Genomic DNA, 21,603 nt, shown 5'->3' on the forward strand with positions numbered 1-21,603 from the left:
CAGAATCTACGGAAGAGGATTAGGACCATAAGAACAAAAAAATTGTTGACTATTAACTCTAGTGACTCTATTCTCAGAATTCTGACTCTAAACTCAGATTCGGATTTTAATCTCAGAATTCTGAGAAAAAGTCAGAAATCCATAGTTCTGATTTTAAAGTCAGAATTCTGAGCATTCTAAAGTCAGAACTATGGAATTCTGAGAATGAAGTCAGAATTCTAACTTTAATCTCAGAATTCTGAGCATTCTAATCTCAGAATTACAAGGTCGTGTTCCAAATTTCGACGATTTATAAGCATTGTAAACTTGTAAACAAACCTATTTATAGACATCATGCCAAGACAGGACCCAATGAGTAATGCATATAAATAAGGGTGCATGCTACCATTGCATGGGAGAGAGAAAGGTAACTAAAGCTGATGGTTGATCTTTGAAAGAAATAGCCCAAAGGCTAAATCCAGAGTTCGACAGAGGTAGGGAAGGAGAGATTTTTAGATGCCCTTGGTGCGGTTGAAAAATAAGGCTATCTGCATTGAGACACTCAAACCTTTTTTTATTGGACAAGATAAACTGAGTGTACACCCAGTCACTAACTAAATGCAGTGGACCAAATGCCTCAACAACCCATTGTTTATAATTCTGTTGAAAGAATGCATTTTAAACTTGCCATTTAATAATAATAATTATCAATCATAGCAGCACACTTGTGACAGCAGGGAGGTCAGTACCAACACATTATAGACATGCACTTCAAATCAGTTTGGAATTTTGAATAAAACAACCAATACACAAAAAGATAATTTGAAGTCCACTCAAAAATGTTTACATTTATAAACAAATAACTGCAACCAAAAATACAGAATCATAATACATTTTTACAAAATGTGCAACCACTAAAATAGCATTAATTTATCTATCAACCTTTGATCACTTATGTACAGCTCAAGAATTTCAAGCAGGATTCCAACACAATCAATTCTAACACATGGTTTATCACTGAATGTTTGCCTGAGCCCATACTTTCCCACCAATCCTTTGTCTAACAGAATGATATTTGTGAAAATGTAAATATTGTTATGATTTTGAAATTGAAACCCAGGATTTACAATTAAGACACTTTTCTTATCTTTTCCCAAAAAAATGCACATGGTTTTACCCATGATAAAAGTGACTATGGAAACTGGGGGGTGGGTCTATGTTAAAGGCTTTAAAGGCCTTCCCCTGACATACAACATTTACACATAGTGTATAACGGCGTCTCCAACAGGAAGCAGCTCTTATTTTGACTGTCATACTTGCACAAATACAATTTTCCCTTTTGACTTTCACAGGAGTTGCAGTAGCACAAAACATTGTTTAGACTATTGTATTTGTAATTCATTCATTGTGTCTACACTTGAGATACCCTTGAGACTTGAGATAAAGACGAAAGCATATCCGTCGAAACATGTCAAGGTAAAGAAATCTACCAATAAATGTGTCTGTGATAAAAGAAAACTATAAATATCTAGACTATTGTAGTTACTCTGTTTATTTCTGCTTGGGAAAGGGGTAACAATTCCCCTATCTCAGTATAATTTTCAGCCAGTATAGTGTCCTGACTTCTTGCTACTTCTTGGAAATTCCCATTACAAAAAGAGAAAAAATATTGAACAAACTAAAAGAATACAATGATTTAATGGTTGGGAGGACCAACTGATTGATAGCATGAGTCTACATTGCTTTCCATGCAGAGACTCATTCAGAACTACAATACCCTACTGACTTACAACTAATGGTCAAACCATGTCAGGTCTTGGGTCAGGAGGGTCAAGCAACATTAGTGTGAGGTTAGAATCAGTGGCTTTAGCATGCCATTACTACCCCCCATCATTATCTACAATTATAGGACAAATCAGGGCTTGGGGGAGTGAGTTTCAGTTGATGACCAAGCAAGGAGTGTTGCAGTGTGCAGTATTTCAAAAGCAATTGCCTGCGCCTGGGGAAAGTGTAGCCATCAACAAAGCAATGACAATGTAGACAAGATGAAGATGAAGAGAAAATGCACTTATACGTGGAAACCAAAGGATGAACCGATATTCATGGCCAAACCCAAACTTGGATATCTGTATTTTCCCATGAGGCTCTAGCTTATCTTATTACCACTCATCACTTTAACAAGTGGGAACAAATCGAATGTTAAAAAAGGAATAAAATCTGGCCATGCCTTGATAAAACTGATTACTATCATTAGCTTTACCTGTTTGAGGTGAATAAGAAAATGTTTCCTCAAACACCTGTGCGGAGGGATTTCAGATTTAAAGTGGGAGTTTCCACCTCTTTTAAAAAAGTCCCATGAAGAGTAAACAGTAAAAGGTAATAAAAAATAAATAATAATTCATAATAAAATAATTATGTCATTGTTCAACTCTATCTCTTAAATTATCTCTGTGATTCCAATTTTGAGCCTTTAAATAATTTCTCCTGGTGGTGTTTTCCTAGTGAAGCACTTTGTATTGCCATTCTGAAGGACAAGCGCTCTTTAAATAACCTTTGATTGACTGAATAGTTACCTCTATGAAGTATTCCTATTAATTTGTAAAACGAAACACACTAACATTATTATTAACAATCTCTTGAAGCGATACCGGCTTCGCAATGAAATTCCCACTTGAGTACCAATTCAACTCATGAATCGCTCCTACGCCCTTCCTCCTCCTCCTCCTCATCGTCAGGGCCCTAGCCAGCAAACACCTGGGGCGTGAGCGGCGGGGGCAGCCGGTCCGTCTCGGCGTTCTCCGTGTCGATGGCGGAGGCGGGCGGGGGCCGGACCTCCAGGGGGTACCTCTCCAGGATGTCCTGCACCTGCCGCCGCACGCCCTCCTCCCAGGACACCAGCTCCTCCTGCAGGCCGCGGGCCCCCTCCATCAGCCGGTCCTGACGCTCGCTCAGGCCCGACAGCTGCTCCAGGCTGTGGTGGAGCTGGGCCAGCGCCGGGTTCACGGCCACGGAGGAGGCGGCGGCGGCGGCGGCGCCTTGATGGGAGGCCCCGGCCTCCAGGGGCCAGCCGCCGTCGTCGGTGGGCCGGCGAGGCGAGGCCTGGCCGGACATGTAGCGCTCAAACTCGTCGGTGTCCAGGTTGAGGGACTGGGCGTCCAGCTTCTCGATGAACGCCACGGCGCAGCACTGCAGCAGACCACGGGGAAAAGACGCCAGACACGTTTTGTGAGGTCAGATACAAGGCCCTGTCCCGCTGCAAAGTCCCGGACACGGTTGAAATCATCAGGGTGTTTCACAACACTAGTCGCTGCCCCAGGCCTCTGGAACTCTCTCCCGACTATCCATACGTATTACAGCGTCTCTTCCCACCTTTAAATCCTCCTTCCAAACTCACCTGTTCTCACTCGCCTATCACACTTAACTCACCCACCCGCCAATTTAATAAATACCTTGTATTGTTAATTTGAAAAATGTGTTTGTTTTTAACTTGTATTTTGCTTATCTTAACTGTAAGGCAACCTTGAGAGTTTTTGAAAGGCGCCCTGAAATAAAATGAATTATTATGATAGCTGCATTACATATAACATAACATGAACTTCTAGCATGTGCACACGAATACTGCAGATCAAAACCAACAGGTCCAGCTGTTATCCTTGTGAGGTATCAGGATCACAAACCCCCATCAGAATTCAGTTAAAAAAAACAGAATCAGGCTTTACTCTTGTTGCCCATCCCTGACCCACGCCCATTGAGGACAGACAGCTGTTGCCCATCCCTGACCCACGCCCCCCTGGAGACAACACACTGACCAGGTTGGTGAAGTAGTAGCCGTCCTCGCCGGTCATCAGCCGGCTGGGGTTGCAGAAGCGCGTGATGTACTGGATGTTGGACTGCAGCCGCGGTGGGTTGGCCTTCAGCACGATGTAGATGAGCGCGGGCAGGAAGTCGTCGGCCGACGCCGGCTCCTTCTTGGTGATCTTGATGGCGCTGAAGATGTGCTTGCTGCACTGTGTGATGCACGCCAGCTTGTCCCGCGGCACCCGCTTGGAGTCCATCTCGATCACGTCTAGAGGAGAGGGAGGCTGGGTTAAACAAGGACGGCGCAGCACAGGAGTGGGGCCGGGTTGGCTAGAACACTTTTGAAAACCATACAGTTCGCAACTACAAAAGTACATAACAATTTACTAACGGAATATTATATATTACAGGCAAACTAAATATAAGGAAAAAATTAAACGGGTTGGAAAAACAAGTTATACTAAAAACCATGTATCGAACAAAACAGTAGATTAGCAAAAAAAGGCCCTCTGATGACTATAAAACACAAAGAACTCACTAATTATAATCAATAATATACTAAACTATTATAAATATTATTATTTAAGGGTAAGGAAATATGAGAACCTGTTTCACAGCTTACTGATATGACCAGTTACTGACCCGTTATTGCTTTGACAACATTGTCCGACACTTCAGGGATCTCCTCGTCCATGGACACACACAGCATTTCAATGGTCACCCAGTGCAATGCCCTAGGACACACACACACGCGCACACGCGTAATTATCACAGTTTTCTGAAGAACGTGCCGTGAAATGATTTAATAGTCTTTAAAAATAAATCAAAAAATATTATTATTAAATTAAGACAAATACCCATATCCCATAGAGTTTTAGTTATTTTGGGTTTATTTTAAGTGGCTTTCATACCTTATTCTGTGCTGCGTGGCAAGGTCCTTTTTCTCATCGTCGGTTGTTTCCGGGCAGAAGACACTCTTATACAGACGAGTCATGATGTACTTCTCCACCTGGTCCATCACCCTCTCTACAGACTCAGACGAGCCTGGAGGTCAAAGGGAGCTCTTTAACCACTGAAGGTAAAGAAGGCTAGTCTCCTGAGACCAGCCTGATCGAACCAGTTCACATTTTGTTTCTCTGTGCAGATCAGACTGGTCTCAAACCAGTTAGGACAATCAGCACTAGGGGGAGGGAGTTTTGAGTTATTGACAAACAAATTCAAACAATATATATTGATGAAAGAGAACGAATAACGAGGTTAAAAGATCATTAATTTGCACAGAATGCTTTTCATATTGGAGAACATGTTTTTGAGAGAGCGAGCGAAGAGAGCAATAGCGTCACCAAGTTATTTGATCTGACTGGCTGGTTCTTTTTGAAAAATGCAAGGCTACGCCATATGTGAAAATAAATTGCAGCCTAGCCAAGGCCAGACTGATATTCACAGAGAAACACAAACTTGGATATGGTCTCACAAGGCTTAAAAGTTACTGAAAAACTAAAGGGTCTTCAGCCTATGGTAGAAACGTTAGGGAAATCATCTATCAGCAGTTGTTTTCAGTGTAAGATGTCCAGCTATATTTAAGCTAAAGGACCAATCAAGGTACAATGATGAGTCCTGACGGGGGGGGGGGGGGGGGGGGCGTGTCGCATCGCGTTTGCTCATTCGCGTAATTGAGCAATCGCACAAAAAATACATTTCAAAGTGAAACAGCCCACTCCCCGATGATCTCCAGTCCATGCTGCAGACTCAGAGCGAATTCAAATCGCCGGCACAACGGCCGGGGGTCTAACACCGTAATATATATATATATAAACTATAACCGCAGTTCACATTAATCGCAAATATCCCGCTGCTTCGGGTTTTCCTTTGTAGGCCCGTTGAGATGAAGCGGGCGAATCCGCTGTCAGTGCGTTTGCAGTGTATCAGTGATACGCGGGTTTATCTGGAAGTGGTAGTGTTCCTGCGCACCATTGGCATGTATGCGCGCTTGTCTCTGTTTGCGTGTGCGTGTGCGAACGAGAATGACGGGGAGAATGAGTGCTATGCGGAGATGAATGAACGGAACGATATTTACATTTCAAAATTGTGTAAAAAAAGAAAAGAAATCAACACCAAGTGCCAATTTGTGGCACTTGGTGTTGATTCTGATGCGCTGCGCCACACATTGGTCTATGTATGGGAAACACTGTAGGCCTACTGGAAAAATGTTTCTTATCATGGGTTTCACACTAGAATCTGAGTAGGTTCATTACAGATGGAAACCTTTCCTAACAGACCTTTGAAGTGGCTCATCAGACGATCCGACAAGTTCTGGTAGAAGTCTTGGACGCACTCGGACAATTCATCTGCACCAAGGTCCTGCTGAAACGATGGGGGCAAACCCTTCATTAATCCGGGAATGCCGTCATGCTTCGTGGGACATTATTGGAGGTGGGTAATGGGCTCGACCTTCTTGTTGGCTATGCACTATTGCAAGTGGGGAATGGGCTCTACCTTCGCGTTGGCCATGCTCTATTGGAGGTGGGGGGCTCTACCTTCTTGTTGGCCATGCTCTATTTGAGTTGGGGGGGCTCTACCTTCTTGTTGGCCACGCTCTATTTGAGTTGGGGGTAGGGCTGGGCGATAACTCGATTACGATTATTAATCGCGATAAATCTCACGTCGATTATGACGATAAGCATTAGATATAAATGCTCGATATGAAAAAAAAACAAAAAACATTTCTGATATGGATTTACCCGACAGCCAATGCGGCAGAAATAAACAAAATAGTCAGATCGCAGTTTTGCGGTTAATGCCCAAGTACACGCCCATTCCCTGGTGCATGTTTGAGCTTCCGTTACACGCACACGCACACACACACACACACACACACACACACACACACACACACACACACACACACACACACACACACACACTAGAGATGCGCGGTTGGCGGTTGCAACTGCGGATCGGGCGGGTGACGTGACAAAAAATAATATTTTAATTAAATTCGGGCGGTTGGCGGTTTAACCAACGAAATTCAAAAATATATACACATTGTTAAATGTCGTTACCTACTTCCAAGCACATTTTGAAATAATCCAATTCTCATCAGGCAGTAAATTGGCCTCTCTGTCTCTATCACACACACACACACACACACACACACACACACACACACACACACACACACACACACACACACACACACACACACACACACACACACACACACACACACACACACACACACACACACACACACACACACACACACACACACACACTAACGGAAGCAAAAAAGTTTAAATTAAGTGACGATCCGTCCCATGTCGCGTCTCCACAAACCTGCAAGTTATGAGACAGTAGATGAAACTGCCTGGGTTATTTTGTTTCGTATAAGTTATATTTTAAAACAGCCAGTCATTGTAGCCTACCACTCGTGGAATATGGAATTTCAAAGAGATGATGGAGTGATTTGACTCAGAAGTGACATCAGGCATTGGCAGCACGAGATGTGCAGAACAAGTTAAACTTCTAGCTCAGTAACATCAACACCTAAGAAAGAAGGTAAGAAAAATAGTCGGAAAACTTTGATTTGCAAGGCAAGCAGGCAAGTGTTGGGCTTGTTCCAGTAGCCTATAGCCTTCAATGCGGTGAAATTTCAGAATTAATAGGCTCGAGTCGGCGTTTCCTTAAAAGGCTATCTTTCATTTTGCAAAAAAAACAACACAGTAGGCTATATTACCATATTAAAATGGTGTACCAAATTGCGTTTTATTACAATGATAAAGTGTAGGCCTACTAGCCTATGGTAAGGTCAGGTTTGCCGATGTGCTTGTCTATTTTAAAGTTTCTCCCTGTGCATCGATCGGAGACAGACGTCACTTCACTGATAATATTCTGGGGATAGGCTAGAACATAGCCTTTCATACTAGGGACTTTATCCTTTAAATATCTTTGCGGCATTGGATCAGTCTCCTTTCAAGAACAGGCAAGAACTTTCTAGCCTTGCGTCAACAGCGCATATACCTAAAAACAACAGGCGGATGGCGGGCAGGTGCGGTTTTGAAAATTGGTCAAAAAAATTGTTGCGGATGGATGGCGGGCGTATCAAGCGTTTTGTGATGCGGTTGCGGATGAAATAATAGCCCATCCGCGCATCTCTAACACACACACACACACACACACACACACACACACACACACACACACACACACACACACACACACACACACACACACACACACACACACACACACACACACACACACACACACACACACACACACACAGCCTCTCAACAACAATGAAAATAAGAGAAAAATATATATATATATATTTTTTTTTATTTATTTTTTTTTTTAAATATTATATCTCGTGATTAATATCGATATCGATCGATATCGGAAAAATAATCGTGATAATATTTTTTGCAATATTGCCCAGCCCTAGTTGGGGGGCTCTACCTTCTTGTTGTCCATGCTATATTGGAGATGGGGGGGGCTCTACCTTCTTGTTGGCCATGCTTTCGATGAAGGCCCGACACTGCTTATGGATCTCCCGGCCTGGTCGCTGCATGGTCTTCAAGAACTCCATGAAGTCCTTGGAGACGCGGTCCGTCTCCAAGCTGGCCTGCCGGCTGATGGACGGGCTGGAGGTCTTCCCCTCGTGGCCCTCTATGGAGTGAAGAGCAGCCAGAAGATATTACAACATTGTCTTTCCTGGTCGTCAACTACTTGATTTTCTAGTTGGCCGATACCTCTGGGATTAAAGATGAAAAGCAACAACCGGCAAATCTCTCTCTGCACTGCAAAGAGAAGGTACTCTTCCAAACTCGACCGAAAGCACTCTCTCTTTTGAGTGGTTTTTTAGGGCACCCAATACAGAGATCCCCGGTTCGCATTTGGCAGAATAAAGAAAGTAACCTACTCAAAGCGACGCATACAAATAGAGGATGTTAAGATGAAACATTTGTAGAGGCATTCATATCTGGTAACAGAATAACATTTCTACTTTAAGCACTAGTGCGTCGGAAACAATGCTACCGTTAGAAGGTTATGAGCATGTTAGGCGGCAGAGCAAAATTGTATCACTAGGCAGCCCTACGCCAGCATAAACACATAGATGCTGGGGATTTCTGAATAGTTTGAGCAGTCAAACTATTTAAACTTATTAATTAATGGATTATGTCTAAGCGTTACAAAATGTGTCGACGACAAATCAAAAGTGAGTGCCTAACGCCATCGTTTAGAGAGACAATGAAAACGTCTTAAAATAGTCAATAGATCTGGATTCTATGAATGAACGATTGTTGCTGTATGTCTGCGGAGTGTATTCAGGATGCATGATGGACTGTTCAGACAGACTGTGGGATACCGACCTCTCAGCCTAGCCACCAGCGCTGCGGGCACGGCGACCGTTTGGGGGGAGGGGGAAGGAGGGAGCGGGGGTCGGTGGTGAAAACAACGAACAGAATGGGTAAGTAGCAATCAAAAGGAAAAACAACAAGAGAAATCAAAGTGAAAACACAAAGCATAACCAATCTGAATCAAACTTAGAAGATGCATAGAGGAGTTTAAAGACAGAAGCTAGCACCACACCAAAGGATGTGCAATTCAAGAAAAGCCCTGCATTCCAAGAGAAAACTGAATGGATTCACAACTTAAAATGTCCCCCAGTCTCCGTTCCTTCTCAGGACTTCTTCCCTGCTAATTAAGCTTTTTTTTCAATCTGGGGGGCTAGGGCTAGGTGGGGGTCATACATTTAGAGACTTCCAGGCTGTTACTTTGATTAAGGGCTATACCAATAAATGTGATTCAAATTGAAAGTATATTTGGATGTACTTTTTCGTTGGCTTGCCTTTGTGTGTTTACATTATTGCAATCAACATGGCAACAACCTAAGCACTCTAGTCTAAACTGCTTTTCATAGCGCAAAGCGTGCCGCAGAAGATCCTAAAGATAATACCCCCTCGTACTGAATCGAGTATACATTTTGAAACGAAAATTCAATTCAAGAATATTAATATATTAGAATCCGGATCGAATGAGCCAAACCCCTACAAGAAATGGCAAAATATTATTTTCCAGACTCATTGTGCTTCATTGAAAAAAACCTCAAACTCATTGGTCACTGCCAACTGGCTCAGCCCTCTCTGAAGCATCCCGCTGACAAGCTTGTCATGTGATTGAATATGGAGAGCCTCTCAACATATGCCTTCAATCTGAGTTGATGCCGTTTACATACAATCTCTAACAAACGCTTGCTAAGCAGCAAAACATTTGCATATGGATTTCTTTAGAATCCTTCAATTGAGACGGAAATCGCATTGAGATGCCACTAAGCCACGCCCTTATAGGACCAGCTGGGTTAGATACATACACATACACAAACACACAAACACACACACAATGTAGCCTTGTGAATGAGACGTGGTTCACCCATGACCCGATGCTAAACCCATGATGTTACAATCTTTTGCTTTTTGCCTTGAGCAGGCTCGTCTACAGTATGCAAACCGAGTCCAAATCACTGTTGTATTCACTATTTCATGTAAAAGAGATAATAGACCCAGAGGAGTAATCATAGGACAAACACAAGTGTCACTCATAACACTAATGATGGGTCTACCCCTTTAATGTACCATAGTAGACTACACTAGTGAATGCCACTAGGACTAATGCCAGGGCTTTGTCAAACTGAGCCCTGCCTACATATGTGATGTGAATGGCTACACGTGTGTTTGTGGGGTTCTGTTTAAAAGGGATCCATCGGTGAACCAAGAGGGAGTGGAACCCCACAGCAGCCTTAGAGCCGTTACCTTCGGTAGGAGAACCCAACTCCCACGAGGGGGAGAAGATCCCTCTCCAAGCCCTGAGGGTCCTGTCCTCCCTCTCAACAAGCCCTGCCAACAGCATGGAGGGAGGGAGGGAGGGAGGGCCCGGATGGGAAGCAACGGAGAGAGGATGCAGAGAACGCAGGGGCAAGCGATAGAGGGGAGACAAAGTGATGACGCACACAGAGCCACTAAAACCAAAAAGGTAAAAGGTTTGTCATTTCATGTTTAGCCCCAGGTGAAGTTGCATGGTGTGATCTCTTTGTATGACCGTGGCCTGGACGAGACTATACATCGTTATCGTACGACCATAAAGCAGTCCCACTTATTTGATGATATATTATCAAAATCAATGGGTCTGGATGTGGCAGAACAGAGAAACCGTGTTGGTTTTAGTGAACAAAATGAATGAAGAATGGAGAATGTGGTGTTGGGCGCAATTCAACATCTGATGGGATGGATTCAGCGGAAGCCCAGAACAGATAAATTTCTTGTCCCCATCTAAAGCACAACCTTACCCAAGCCAGGAAAACCTTAATGGAAATACAGGCAGTGCTTTAAGGAGCGTTTAATGTGGAGTAACAACGTGGCCTGTGGAGTATAAACGGCCCTCTGGGTGTGGCCCCGCCATCAGGGAGCTCACAGTAAACCGTGCCCACGTGCTTTGGGAGGACTTGGCCCTCATGTGGCTATTCTAGGTAATACAGCACTGGTACAATAAGAACGTCTCGGATCCCAACCATCCCAGACGCAGAGAGAAAGAGAGTTAACCCAAACCTCTCTTACACCAGGAGAGAGGACGAATGACGCACAATAACAAGCTGTAATGTTTTTAATATGGTGTCAAACACACGGTGTCCGTTTACAAAATATATACAGTATTCGACGGTAAACATCTCTTTATCACAGGATCCCTGTGACAACGTGTATAAGCTGAGTACCCTCAGCCATTTCCGTACTGGTGGTTTGTCTTTTTTCTACCCCCGATCAGTGTCAATGTTTGAGGTGCCGTACCTTTCTTGGGGGCTATGCGCGTGGAGGGGCTGAAGAACTTCTTCACCGTGGTGACTTTACGCATCTTCTCGTTGGTCTTCTTCTCCTCAAACTTGGAGAAGGGGGTCAGGGCGGCATGGGGCGGGGTGGCCTGGGCCTGGGGCTGGGGCCCGGGCTGGCTGGAGGGCCCCTGGCTGCTGGCGTAGGCCACCTCCTCTTCGCGCTGCAGCCTGACCAGAGCGACGTTGCAGGATTTAGCGTTCGCACGACCGAGAACCCCCTGACGAGCAATACCCTTTCTGTGTGGAGTTGCTAATTCAACTTATTATCCATACTTTTTCTGTGAATGTTTCTGACTGTGAAACCCCCCGAGACGCCAAAGAAACCGACGCTACTTACTTCTCTGCGAAGGCCCAGTCCTCCTGGATCTGTCTCTCCTTGGCTCTCTGGTACTCCTCCCGCCAGCACTTGGAGCACAGGCCCTGCCAGGCTGCGTTGCCATAGTAACCACATCCCTTCTTGCAGAGCAGCTCCGACTGGTCCACGTGGATCCCGCGGCGCTCCGGCTTCTGGCTCATCTTAGGCCGACTCGTCTGGTGAGAACATGTTCAAATGGGGATCGTATCCTTGACCATAAACAACGGTAGATTTTACATGAGGAGGGAACGGTCTTGAAAAAGGCCACATTAATCAATTATGATATCAGCATTACTGTGCTCACATTACATGTTGAAACATGACCGTTTTGCTAATGGATGGGTGGTTTGGAATGGGGCATCGTTATGAAACAGCATTGCATACAAACACCAATACATGAATGAGTTAGAAGAGTCGAAACAGGTGTCAGATTGTGGGCAACCCTTGGACACGAGGACAACACTAGGGGTCCTGACCCTCCGGAGGAAGGGTCATGCTGCATGACAACACACTGAGTAAACAGTGTGCGCACTGCGGCCTCGACACATATATAGGCGCCCTTTCACAGGCATGCATATCCGTTAACAACAGTCAAATGTGACCGTTTTTCGACTCTTATAAGGGAACAATGTCGTCATGTTGAAACAGAAAACGCTCAGGCTATGTATTAATAACAATCATGTGTAAACTACAACGTAAACGTTTGGCTGGCAAGACAACTATGCATTATCGTGCCACGGTCTCCTGCGTGAGGTCGTCGATAAGTCACTAGCATTTCTCGACTATCCGACAAACAATGACTTTGAAATCACGTAAGATGATCCCTTACCGCCCTGGCAGAACGCTGTGAAGGACAACAATGCTAGCAATGCTAGGCTAATGCAAAACGTCAACAATCAACGCCTCTTCCGGTTATGGTAATGCTGCGTTCAGGATCACGGTGAAATGTCCGCCTTTGCATGAACGTCGACACGTAATAATGAATTATGTTCGTATTTGGTTATTTTGCTATTGCTCTCCATCCATTATAAGTCGCTTTATATATATATATATATATATATATATATATCCTAAAAAGACGAATAGTCAATAGTAAACTGGTTTCAAGTACTGAACCAGAAAGGAAATTCAAAGTTATCTTCTGAAATGCCTTTCATTCTGCTAAAGACGACTCCAAAGACAAATATGTTCCTGAATCCGCGGACGCCAGCATTCCGAGTCGGATGTCGGAAATCTCCCAGCTTGCGGCATTTCTCGGAGGCACGCCCCCATTTTGTCTTCATCTCTCGGAATTCTGAGAGCAGGCCGAGAGCAGTGATGACGCTCTCAACTAAAATTGCTGCGCCCGTAAAGAGATTTATTTTCTTTGTATTTGTACCACATTGGTCATTTAAAGGTCGATTTTAAATGCTCTTACACACTTGATTACATTGCTAATTTATTCCGGTCACCAATTTATGCATTGCACGGTCTTACTGTGCATGCAATACTGTACAATAATGTAAAGTTGCGTTGTTTGTTTTCGAAATTGTATGCTAAAGAGGCTTATGTAGCTAACCATAAACAACGACTAGCAAATTTCATCGCACAATCACAAAGTCAAACGGGAACGCTATAAACGCCCGAGAACGTAAATGACTTCAAAAGGATGACGTGCAACTCGGAAGGCTATTAGCGAGGATTCAGGAGCACACCAAATTTGTGTACGCAGGAAGTCGTCAACAAGCAACAGATTAGTGCTGGGGCTATTTTTGTTGTATTGTTTACACGACGGATCATGCTTTGCTTGAGGAAGTCAGTTAGTGAGCAGTGAGTGAAGACATTCAGTTAATGTTAAGTGCGCTGTTGAGTTAGGTCTTTGTGTACTCTTGGAACGATACAATAAAGTCACTGAAAGAATAACACGCCTCTGCTTTTGACATTCGCCACATTAGTGTCAGAAGTGGGATATTCTAAAAATAATACCCCTTATGAAGATGGCGATGTCAAGAAGCTATTTAGAGAAGAAACTTCACGAGATTGAAGTTCTTCTTCAGCGTCTTCACGAAGATCTTCCTTCAGAGATGAGTGATCGACCCGACGGGGCCAGTGCTCCCCGCCGCCATGCAAGACGGGTGTCAGCCGAAGTTGAGCACGCTGACCGCTGACGAGTGTCCAGTGCAGAGAGACTGCCACCACTGACCTACGGCGCCGAGAGCTCGCCGCTGATCGCCGCCAAGGGGAAGGCGACGCTGGCTGTCGCTGTCGAGAGGGCGCCGCTGACGAGAAGGCATCGCTGGCTGCCGCCATAGAGAGGGCGTCGCGGACCGTTGCTGACAGCTCGCCGCTGATCGTCGCCGCCGAGAGGACGCCGCTGACCGCCGGCGAGAGGGCGCCGCCGACCGCCTCGCCACGGGCCGCTGCTGCCAGCATGCCCATCGCTAGCCCGGCACCATGGAACACCTGGAGCCGTACCTAGCGCAAGTAGGGTGGAACAACCAAGACACTGCTGCCCACGTTGCTCTAGCACATGAGGGGAAGGCGCTGCAGTTGTTGCTCGACCTTACGCCCCCCCGAGCGACTAGACTATGCGATACTGGCGACTGCATTGGAGCGTAGTTTGGCCAACAGGTTTCAAAGGACAACATGCGGGACCAGCTCACGCGCCGGCGCCGCCAAGAGGGTGAGACGCTGGGTACTTATGCCGCAGATGTGTTCTTCAATGCATGTCGTGGCTACCCCACGTTTGAGGAAGCAGCCCATGAGGAGCTAGCCCTGGGCGCCTTCATCCATGGCCTCACACCAGAGAGGCTGAGAGAACCCCTCCGCATCATGGCACCGACCAGCCTCAGTGCTGCGCTGGAGGAGGCAGAGAGGGTGGAGGCTGTTATGACCCAATGCAAACGACCAGGTCCCAAGGTGTGCCAGGCCAACGTCAGCGATGAAGAAGGGGACGTCGAGGGAAGGGTCGTCTGCCAGGCTTGTCCGTCACCAACTCGACCCGACCGACGTCGACCAACCCACGGGTACCGGGAACGCTGTTTCAACGACCCATGCTGGCGCTGTGGAGAAGTGGGGCACTGGGCCCCGAACTGCCTCGCCCCCGCCCCTGCACCAAAACACCACAGAGCCCCACAGTCGGGAAACTAATGCTGCCACCCATCGAACCGACCATAGACCCCATTGAGAACAATGACAAGATTGGTAGAGTGGGCCAGGCACACAGCCTCTACCTCCTCTGTTCCATCAAGGGACTGCCCTGCTGGGCCCTCGTGGACACCGTCCACCATCTCCATTGTGCGCCCAGGGGTGCTTCCAGAGACAGGATGGATGCCCACAGACTGTAAGATCCGAACAGTGGCCGGAGAACTAGCTGGGATGCTGGGGAAACTACCGCTGCCAGTGAAGGTGGGGAACACCGAAACCACCCACAAGTTTTGGGTGGCCGAAATTCTTGACCCCTGCATCATCGGGCTGAATCTGCTGACTCGTTTGGGGGCTAGGGTGGATGTGTCGAGGAACACCATTCACTTCGGCACGGAGATGCTGACCCTCCAGCGCCGTCATGGGGGGAAGGTAGGGTGTACACAAGCCCAGCCGTGTTCACCGGGCGCCGCACCACCGCTGTCTCCACAGCCACTGTCGCCATCCCCTGTGGTGTCAATGGCGCCGCCTTGTCCGCCTACGACAACAGCGACCTCCGTGGAGGCTACGACTCCCCAGCCCCATCGTCAGATGTTGACAACGCTATCCAGGAACTCTACCAGCGGAGCAGTGAAGGACTCGATGATCAGCAGAGCCAACAGCTGCGAGACCTGCTTACAGACATTTTTGCTGCACGAAATCAGGACTGCTCCCAAACTAACCTGGTGCAGCACTCAATGACACTGGCACGGCACTGCCCATTACACTGTGAGCCCACCGACTAGGGTTTGCCAAACAAGAGGGTCCTGGGCCATGTGGTGGGGACAGAAGGCGTGGCTACGGACCCTGCCAAGGTGGCGGCGGTAAGGAACGGGCCCATCCCCCGAAATGTCAGTGAGGTGCACAGCTTCCTGGCTCGCCTCATACTATCGACGCTTCGTCCGTGACTTTGCATCAATTGCGACCCCCTACACCTTCTCATGGACAAGAGGAGGGAGTACAGCTGGGAGGACGACTGTGCAGCCGCCTTTGCCCAGCTCCGTGCTGCTCTGACAACCGCACCCATCCTGGCCCTTCCTGACCCTGGCCACAGCTTCATAGTGGACACTGATGCCAGTGACGTGGGACTGGGGGCAGTCCTGTCGCAGGAGGGAGTAGGGGGCGAGAGGGTGGTGGCTTACTACAGTCACTCCTTGTCTCGCCCCAAGCACAATTACTGCGTCCCCCCCGAAGTGAGTTCCTGGTAGTGGTTGAGGCGTTCAAACACTTTCGCCCCTACCTCTACGGCCAGCGGTTCCTTTTGCGGATGGACCACGCTTCCCTGACCTGGTTGCTCAGCTTCAAGGAGCCTGAGGGACAGGTGGCCCGGTGGATCAAGGCCCTGAAGGGCTACGATTTTGAAGTCCCACACTGAGCTGGGCGTCTGCACAGCAATGCAGATGCCCTGGCCCGACGCCCCTATGAGGACTGCAGACACTGTGAACGCCCGGAGGAGCGATATGGAGCTACTCTCCAGGTAGCTGCCACAGGACAGGTTGGGCCAGATGAAGGTTGGCTGACTGCAATGGAAGACCAGGAGTGGCAGGCAGCACAGGACAGTGACCCCACACTGGCCAGGGTGGGACATTGGGTTGACAACCAGGCACGCCCCCCCCCCCCCAGCAAGCTGTCACTGCCTTGTCCACGGTTCAGTGGGGGCAGGACACTATGGGGTGGCCAAGACCCTCAACAAGCTGCGCCAGCATTTTTACTGACCTTGTTGCAGGAAAAACACAGAGCTTTTCGTTCCCTGCTGTGAATCCTGCACTGCTAAGAAGGGGCCAACTGGACGTTCCTATGCCCCTTTGCAGCAATACCAGGTGGGGGCCCCCATGGAGCGGGTTGGGGTACCTCAGGAACTGCACAGCGATCAGGGGCGGAACTTTGAGGCTCAAGTCTTTGTTGAGGTGTGCAAAGGCATGGGGGTCAGCAAGACCAGGACGACACCCCTCCACCCCCAGAGCGACGGGCAAGTGGAGAGGTTCAACCAGACGCTTGCCACGCAACTGGCTACGTCACCTCACGACACCAGCGACAATGGGACCGCCACCTACCCCTTGTCCTCTGGGCTTATCGCTCAGCGGTGCAAGAGAGCACGGGCAGGGTGCACACCAGCCACACTTATGTTCGGCAGAGACCTGTGGACGCCTGTGGGCATAGCCTTTGGCGCCCCCCCCGACAATGATCTCCCCAAGATATGGGGCTTCGAGTACCTGCGGGACATTCAGCAGCGTCTGGCAGAGGCTCACGAGTTTGCCAGGCAGCGTCAGGAACAGGTGGGGTAATGACAAAAGCGGGGGTATGACCTCTGTTGCCAGGGCCGCCCCTTCGTGCCTGGGGAGAGGGTGTGGGTCTACAATCCAACCCGGGAAAAGGGGGAGTCTACCAAACTGACCAGCCAGTGGGTTGGGCCCTGTGAGGTGCTGAAACAACTTTCCGATGTTGTGTATCGGGTGAAGATGTGTGTCCGTGGGCGGGTGGTGGTGTTGCACAGAGACCGCTTGGCACCCTACCGCCCCCTGGCGGCCGGATTTCCCGACACACCCAGCTCACCCAACACGACTCCACTCACACCGACGAGTCCTCCGACTCAAACAGACAGTGGGGGGTTGGGGCATGCGACCCCACGGGCTCACAGGTGGGGGCGGCAGCCACCCCTTTGCTATCAGGACTTTGTTGTCGGCTGAGGACTGGCGACATGCTGCTCGGGGCAATGTAGCGCCGGGGCTATGTTTGTTGCCTTGTTTATACGACTGCTATTGGTTGTTGATGTGTTCCCATCATGCTTTGCTTGAGGAAGTCAGTTATTGAGTAGTGAGTGAAGACAGTTGATGTTAAGTGCTCGGTTGAGTTAGGTCTTGGTGTACTCTTGAAACGATTCGATAAAGTCACTGAAAGAATATCACGCCTCTGCTTTTGACATCCGCCACAATATAAACTCTTTGTAGCTTAGCTCTACACTCCATCAAGTAACACACAGTAGGGATTAGATGGCATCTTATTTACTAGGGGTGGGAAAAATAATCGATTCTTCGATGGTTAGGGTTAGGTTTAGGGTTAACCTAACCCTAGTCTCGCAAAGCCAGACCAAATTACAGGAAGTAGAATGGTCTGGAACCACGCTATTTAGAGCCGTCTATCTGGGGGGAAACTGGGCTGGCCTGTTTTTATTTCTTTAAACCAATCACAATCGTCTAGGTCGGGGCTAACCCCGGGAAGCAGCAACGGTGTCCATCCGAAATAGTGCAAGAACATCTTTCTTCCTCAGCAAATGCTGTAAGTAAATCTTTTGCAGTTCTTTGCAATTTTCGATGGAAAGAGCCAAACATACTAGCTTTACAGCGCCGTCAAAGTCCTCTTCAAAACTCGCCATACTGCCTAGTTTCCGAGTTAGAGGAGAAGCACAATACGGGAAAGCCAGCAACAGGAAGGGGAGGAGTAGCGGTGGATCCGACGCTAGCGCCATAAACGCTGTCCATTTCCGCTCAGCCAGACTACCCTAACCCAAAACATATGCTAATTAGCTAGACGATGGATATAAAAGTGAAAAATAGGGTTAGGGTTAGAGTTAGGTATATAAAGACGCTCAATACTTACAGGTGCATGTCTTCTTCTTCTTCTTCTTCTTCTTTGACTTCGGTCAAACTAGTCGAACAACGAAGACTGTGACGCAACTGTGACGTAAAACATTTGAAGAAGCAGAAAAAAACCTGACTGCCACACAGTGCGTTGCCACACCACAGTGTGTTGCCAGACCACAGTGTATTGCCAGACTACAGTGTTTGGCCATACAACAGTGCGTTGCCACACCACATTGCGTTGCCACACCACAGTGCTCGGCTCCGGGGCGCCAGCTGGTTGCTACTCGACTGGCCAGGACACAGGGCATGAAGGAAGTAATATGTAAGCCCACATTAGAGCGATAGTGCATTTAGGTAATGGATGAAAGACATCCATGCAACTGCTAACTTTTGCAAAATATTGACCTTTGTAGACTGGTTTGTGTTTTGAGAATTTAGGTAATCAACAAGGTTTATACCTTGAAGCAAAACAGACCAGCCGACGCTGGAGTCTCTTGCCAGTTGGGAATGGGTGGGACACAGCGGGAAGTACCATGGATCATTAACTCCTCTGTACTTCTCTCTTTCTGCTTTTTCCAGTTCCAGGGCTATTAGCCACCCCACACTCCAAGACCAGTGTGGAAGCATGGCTGGTTGGCTCATCATCTCTGCCATCACCAATGAGCTGTCCAGGGGCCCGTTTCAGAAAGCAGGTTCAACAAACTCTGAGTTAAAACCTTAACTCTATGTTGACCTACTCTGAGCTGTCAAACTCTAAGTTTTCGGTTTCAGAACAGGTGATAACACTTAGTTCAATCAACTCAGAGTCAAGGTAACCCTGAGTGAAGCTTGTGCATGAGGATATAAAAAGCCCTCATCAATGGAGCACAGATAACATGATTCACCATGGCAACAAGTGGTAAACAGCCTCGATCCTCCTACTTCTCCCCAGTGGAGTTGGAAATATTAATGACTGCGTATGCAGAAAGTGAGCATATATTTTTAAAAAGAAGCAATACTGTGGCAGCAGCAAAAGTGCGGGAGCTTGCGTGGCAGAAAATTGCTGACCGAGTCAATGCGTGAGTATTAATTTGAGAAAAAAATGAAATGTTTTGTCTTGAATGTCCCACTTATTCAACAATTATATTCCATATGTTTTGTCTGTGAGCACAGGTGCAACCCAACAGGCACCAAACGGACTTGGCAGCAGCTAAAGATGAAATATAAAAATGTAGTTCAAACAGGTAAGGTATAATAAAGTACAAGCAATTGTGATGTTGTTTAGCCTGCCCTCATTAAACAGCATTTAGTGGCTATTCAACATGTGATGGATATATTTAAGTAATTAGGGAAATCTGCAAAAAAAAGAGAAATCCCAACACTGCCAGTATTTAATATTGTCTCTATGAAAGCAACACCTGAATGCCTTTTATACATACAAGTCTCCAAAGTTGTGTTTTCTGTATGTATTTAAATTTGACCTCCATTATAGCCAACAGAAAAAAGGCTGAGGCCCGCAAAACAGGTGGCGGTCCACCACCACCACCTCTCACAGAGGCTGAAAAGATGGCCCTCAGTCAGAACAGTGGACGACCCATTGCTGAGGGCATCTCTGGGGGGAGCTCATCGGACCCACCCACGCCCCAGGACACAGGGGCCTACATAATAGGTAAGTTATTCAAATGAATGGCATGTACGTTAATCCTTTTTCTAGTGTTCGCTCAGTGATGGCCACCCATTCATCTTAGACACAACTTGGCACACTGATTTTTCTTGTAGCAGTAGGCTACAGTTCTTTGCAATTGGCTGCTTTTGCTTACAGATATCAATCTATTTTAAGGTGACTCAGAGTTTGAAAAATTGTGTTTAAATTAGGTGGGGCACTTTTCTGGGTAATCATCAACTGTCTAATCTTCATCTTCTATCAGTTACTGATGGTGTAATCTGTCTCGTTGATCCTTCTGCCATAACTGACCTCCATGCTGTTGTAAGTACTCTTAATATTCCACAGATTTTTCATAATTGGTAGAATATAACACAAACATTCTGTTTCATTACAGGAGGATGGTGAAGACACCTTATCAGCTGCCACAGAGAGGGAAGATGCAGAGAGGCCTGTTGAAGTATACACCTTTTTTTTTTTAAATAACTTTGGCTTCAGTTAATAGTGTTGTTCCACAATACAACTTGCAACTTCTTTCTCTCTAACAGAGCCATGCTGGAAATTACACTGAGGAAGAAGGTCCATCAACCTCCACAGAACAGCTTACCTCAGTAAGATGTTGTTCAGCATTGACCCACAACTTACAACGACGCTAAGTAGACATGGCATTGGGAAATTTAACGTCATTTATGTTCGTATAGCTCCCTGTGAAACAACTGTATAAGGTATATTTGCAAGCACAAATCAACAAATTTCATCTGGAAATGGACCATATAAGGCTGTAGATCACAAAGACAAAAATGGAAATACAAATGCTGGACCATCAGTTAAAGGTGGGTGACGTGCCCACAGGTGGATGATTTTTAATTGTTTCAACAACAAAGGATTAACAACTGTACAAAATGTGTCCTTCTAGGAAATAAAGAAGACCTCATAAAATGAGATGCATATTTTCGTTCTTCAACATTGGGGAGGTGATGGGTCAGTTAGAAATGATTGACGCATATCATGTCTCTAACAGCTCTTCCATCTCGTGCATCAGCAGGGGGGGTAGGATTAATACCTGGATCACAGGGGGAAAGAGTAGGACATTGTTCTCCTCTAATTGTGGCAATGTTGTGGAGAACCACACATGCCACTATAATGTCACAAGCTCTCTCTGGGGTGACCCTGAGCCTACGAATGTACTGGAACCGGGCCTTGA

At 46.8% G+C, this 21,603-nt stretch overlaps 2 protein-coding genes across 12 annotated transcripts; one reads left to right on the forward strand and one right to left on the reverse strand.

The window, feature by feature from the left end:
- Positions 1-276: 276 nt before the first annotated feature.
- Positions 277-19,501, reverse strand: rabgef1 (RAB guanine nucleotide exchange factor (GEF) 1). Of its 10 annotated transcripts, XM_056593602.1 has the most exons (12): positions 19,314-19,501; positions 18,774-18,850; positions 11,997-12,190; positions 11,619-11,827; positions 10,590-10,673; positions 9,150-9,170; positions 8,279-8,445; positions 6,057-6,141; positions 4,689-4,821; positions 4,420-4,511; positions 3,789-4,045; positions 279-3,165 (listed from the first exon to the last, which is right to left on the reverse strand). In XM_056593602.1, exons 3-12 carry the CDS (start codon positions 12,173-12,175, stop codon positions 2,719-2,721), a joined length of 1,674 nt encoding a protein of 557 aa, XP_056449577.1. In that variant the 5' UTR covers positions 12,176-12,190; positions 18,774-18,850; positions 19,314-19,501; the 3' UTR covers positions 279-2,718. The 10 variants fall into 10 exon arrangements, with proteins under 10 accessions (XP_056449578.1, XP_056449577.1, XP_056449576.1 ...); XM_056593603.1 differs by lacking the exons at positions 18,774-18,850; positions 19,314-19,501 and adding an exon at positions 12,844-12,950 and having other exon boundaries at positions 277-3,165; positions 6,057-6,138; XM_056593601.1 differs by lacking the exons at positions 18,774-18,850; positions 19,314-19,501 and adding an exon at positions 12,844-12,950 and having other exon boundaries at positions 280-3,165.
- Positions 19,366-21,332, forward strand: LOC130385214 (uncharacterized). Of its 2 annotated transcripts, XR_008895976.1 has the most exons (8): positions 19,366-19,815; positions 19,910-19,980; positions 20,229-20,405; positions 20,665-20,723; positions 20,797-20,859; positions 20,948-21,010; positions 21,101-21,232; positions 21,316-21,332. XR_008895976.1 is itself a non-coding variant. In XM_056593612.1 (7 exons), exons 1-7 carry the CDS (start codon positions 19,643-19,645, stop codon positions 21,182-21,184), a joined length of 690 nt encoding a protein of 229 aa, XP_056449587.1. In that variant the 5' UTR covers positions 19,366-19,642; the 3' UTR covers positions 21,185-21,233. The 2 variants fall into 2 exon arrangements, 1 of the variants encoding a protein (XP_056449587.1); XM_056593612.1 differs by lacking the exon at positions 21,316-21,332 and having other exon boundaries at positions 21,101-21,233.
- Positions 21,333-21,603: the final 271 nt, after the last annotated feature.

The sequence above is a fragment of the Gadus chalcogrammus genome, chromosome 7 (genome assembly GCF_026213295.1).
Source record: "Gadus chalcogrammus isolate NIFS_2021 chromosome 7, NIFS_Gcha_1.0, whole genome shotgun sequence".
NCBI lineage: Eukaryota > Metazoa > Chordata > Actinopteri > Gadiformes > Gadidae > Gadus > Gadus chalcogrammus.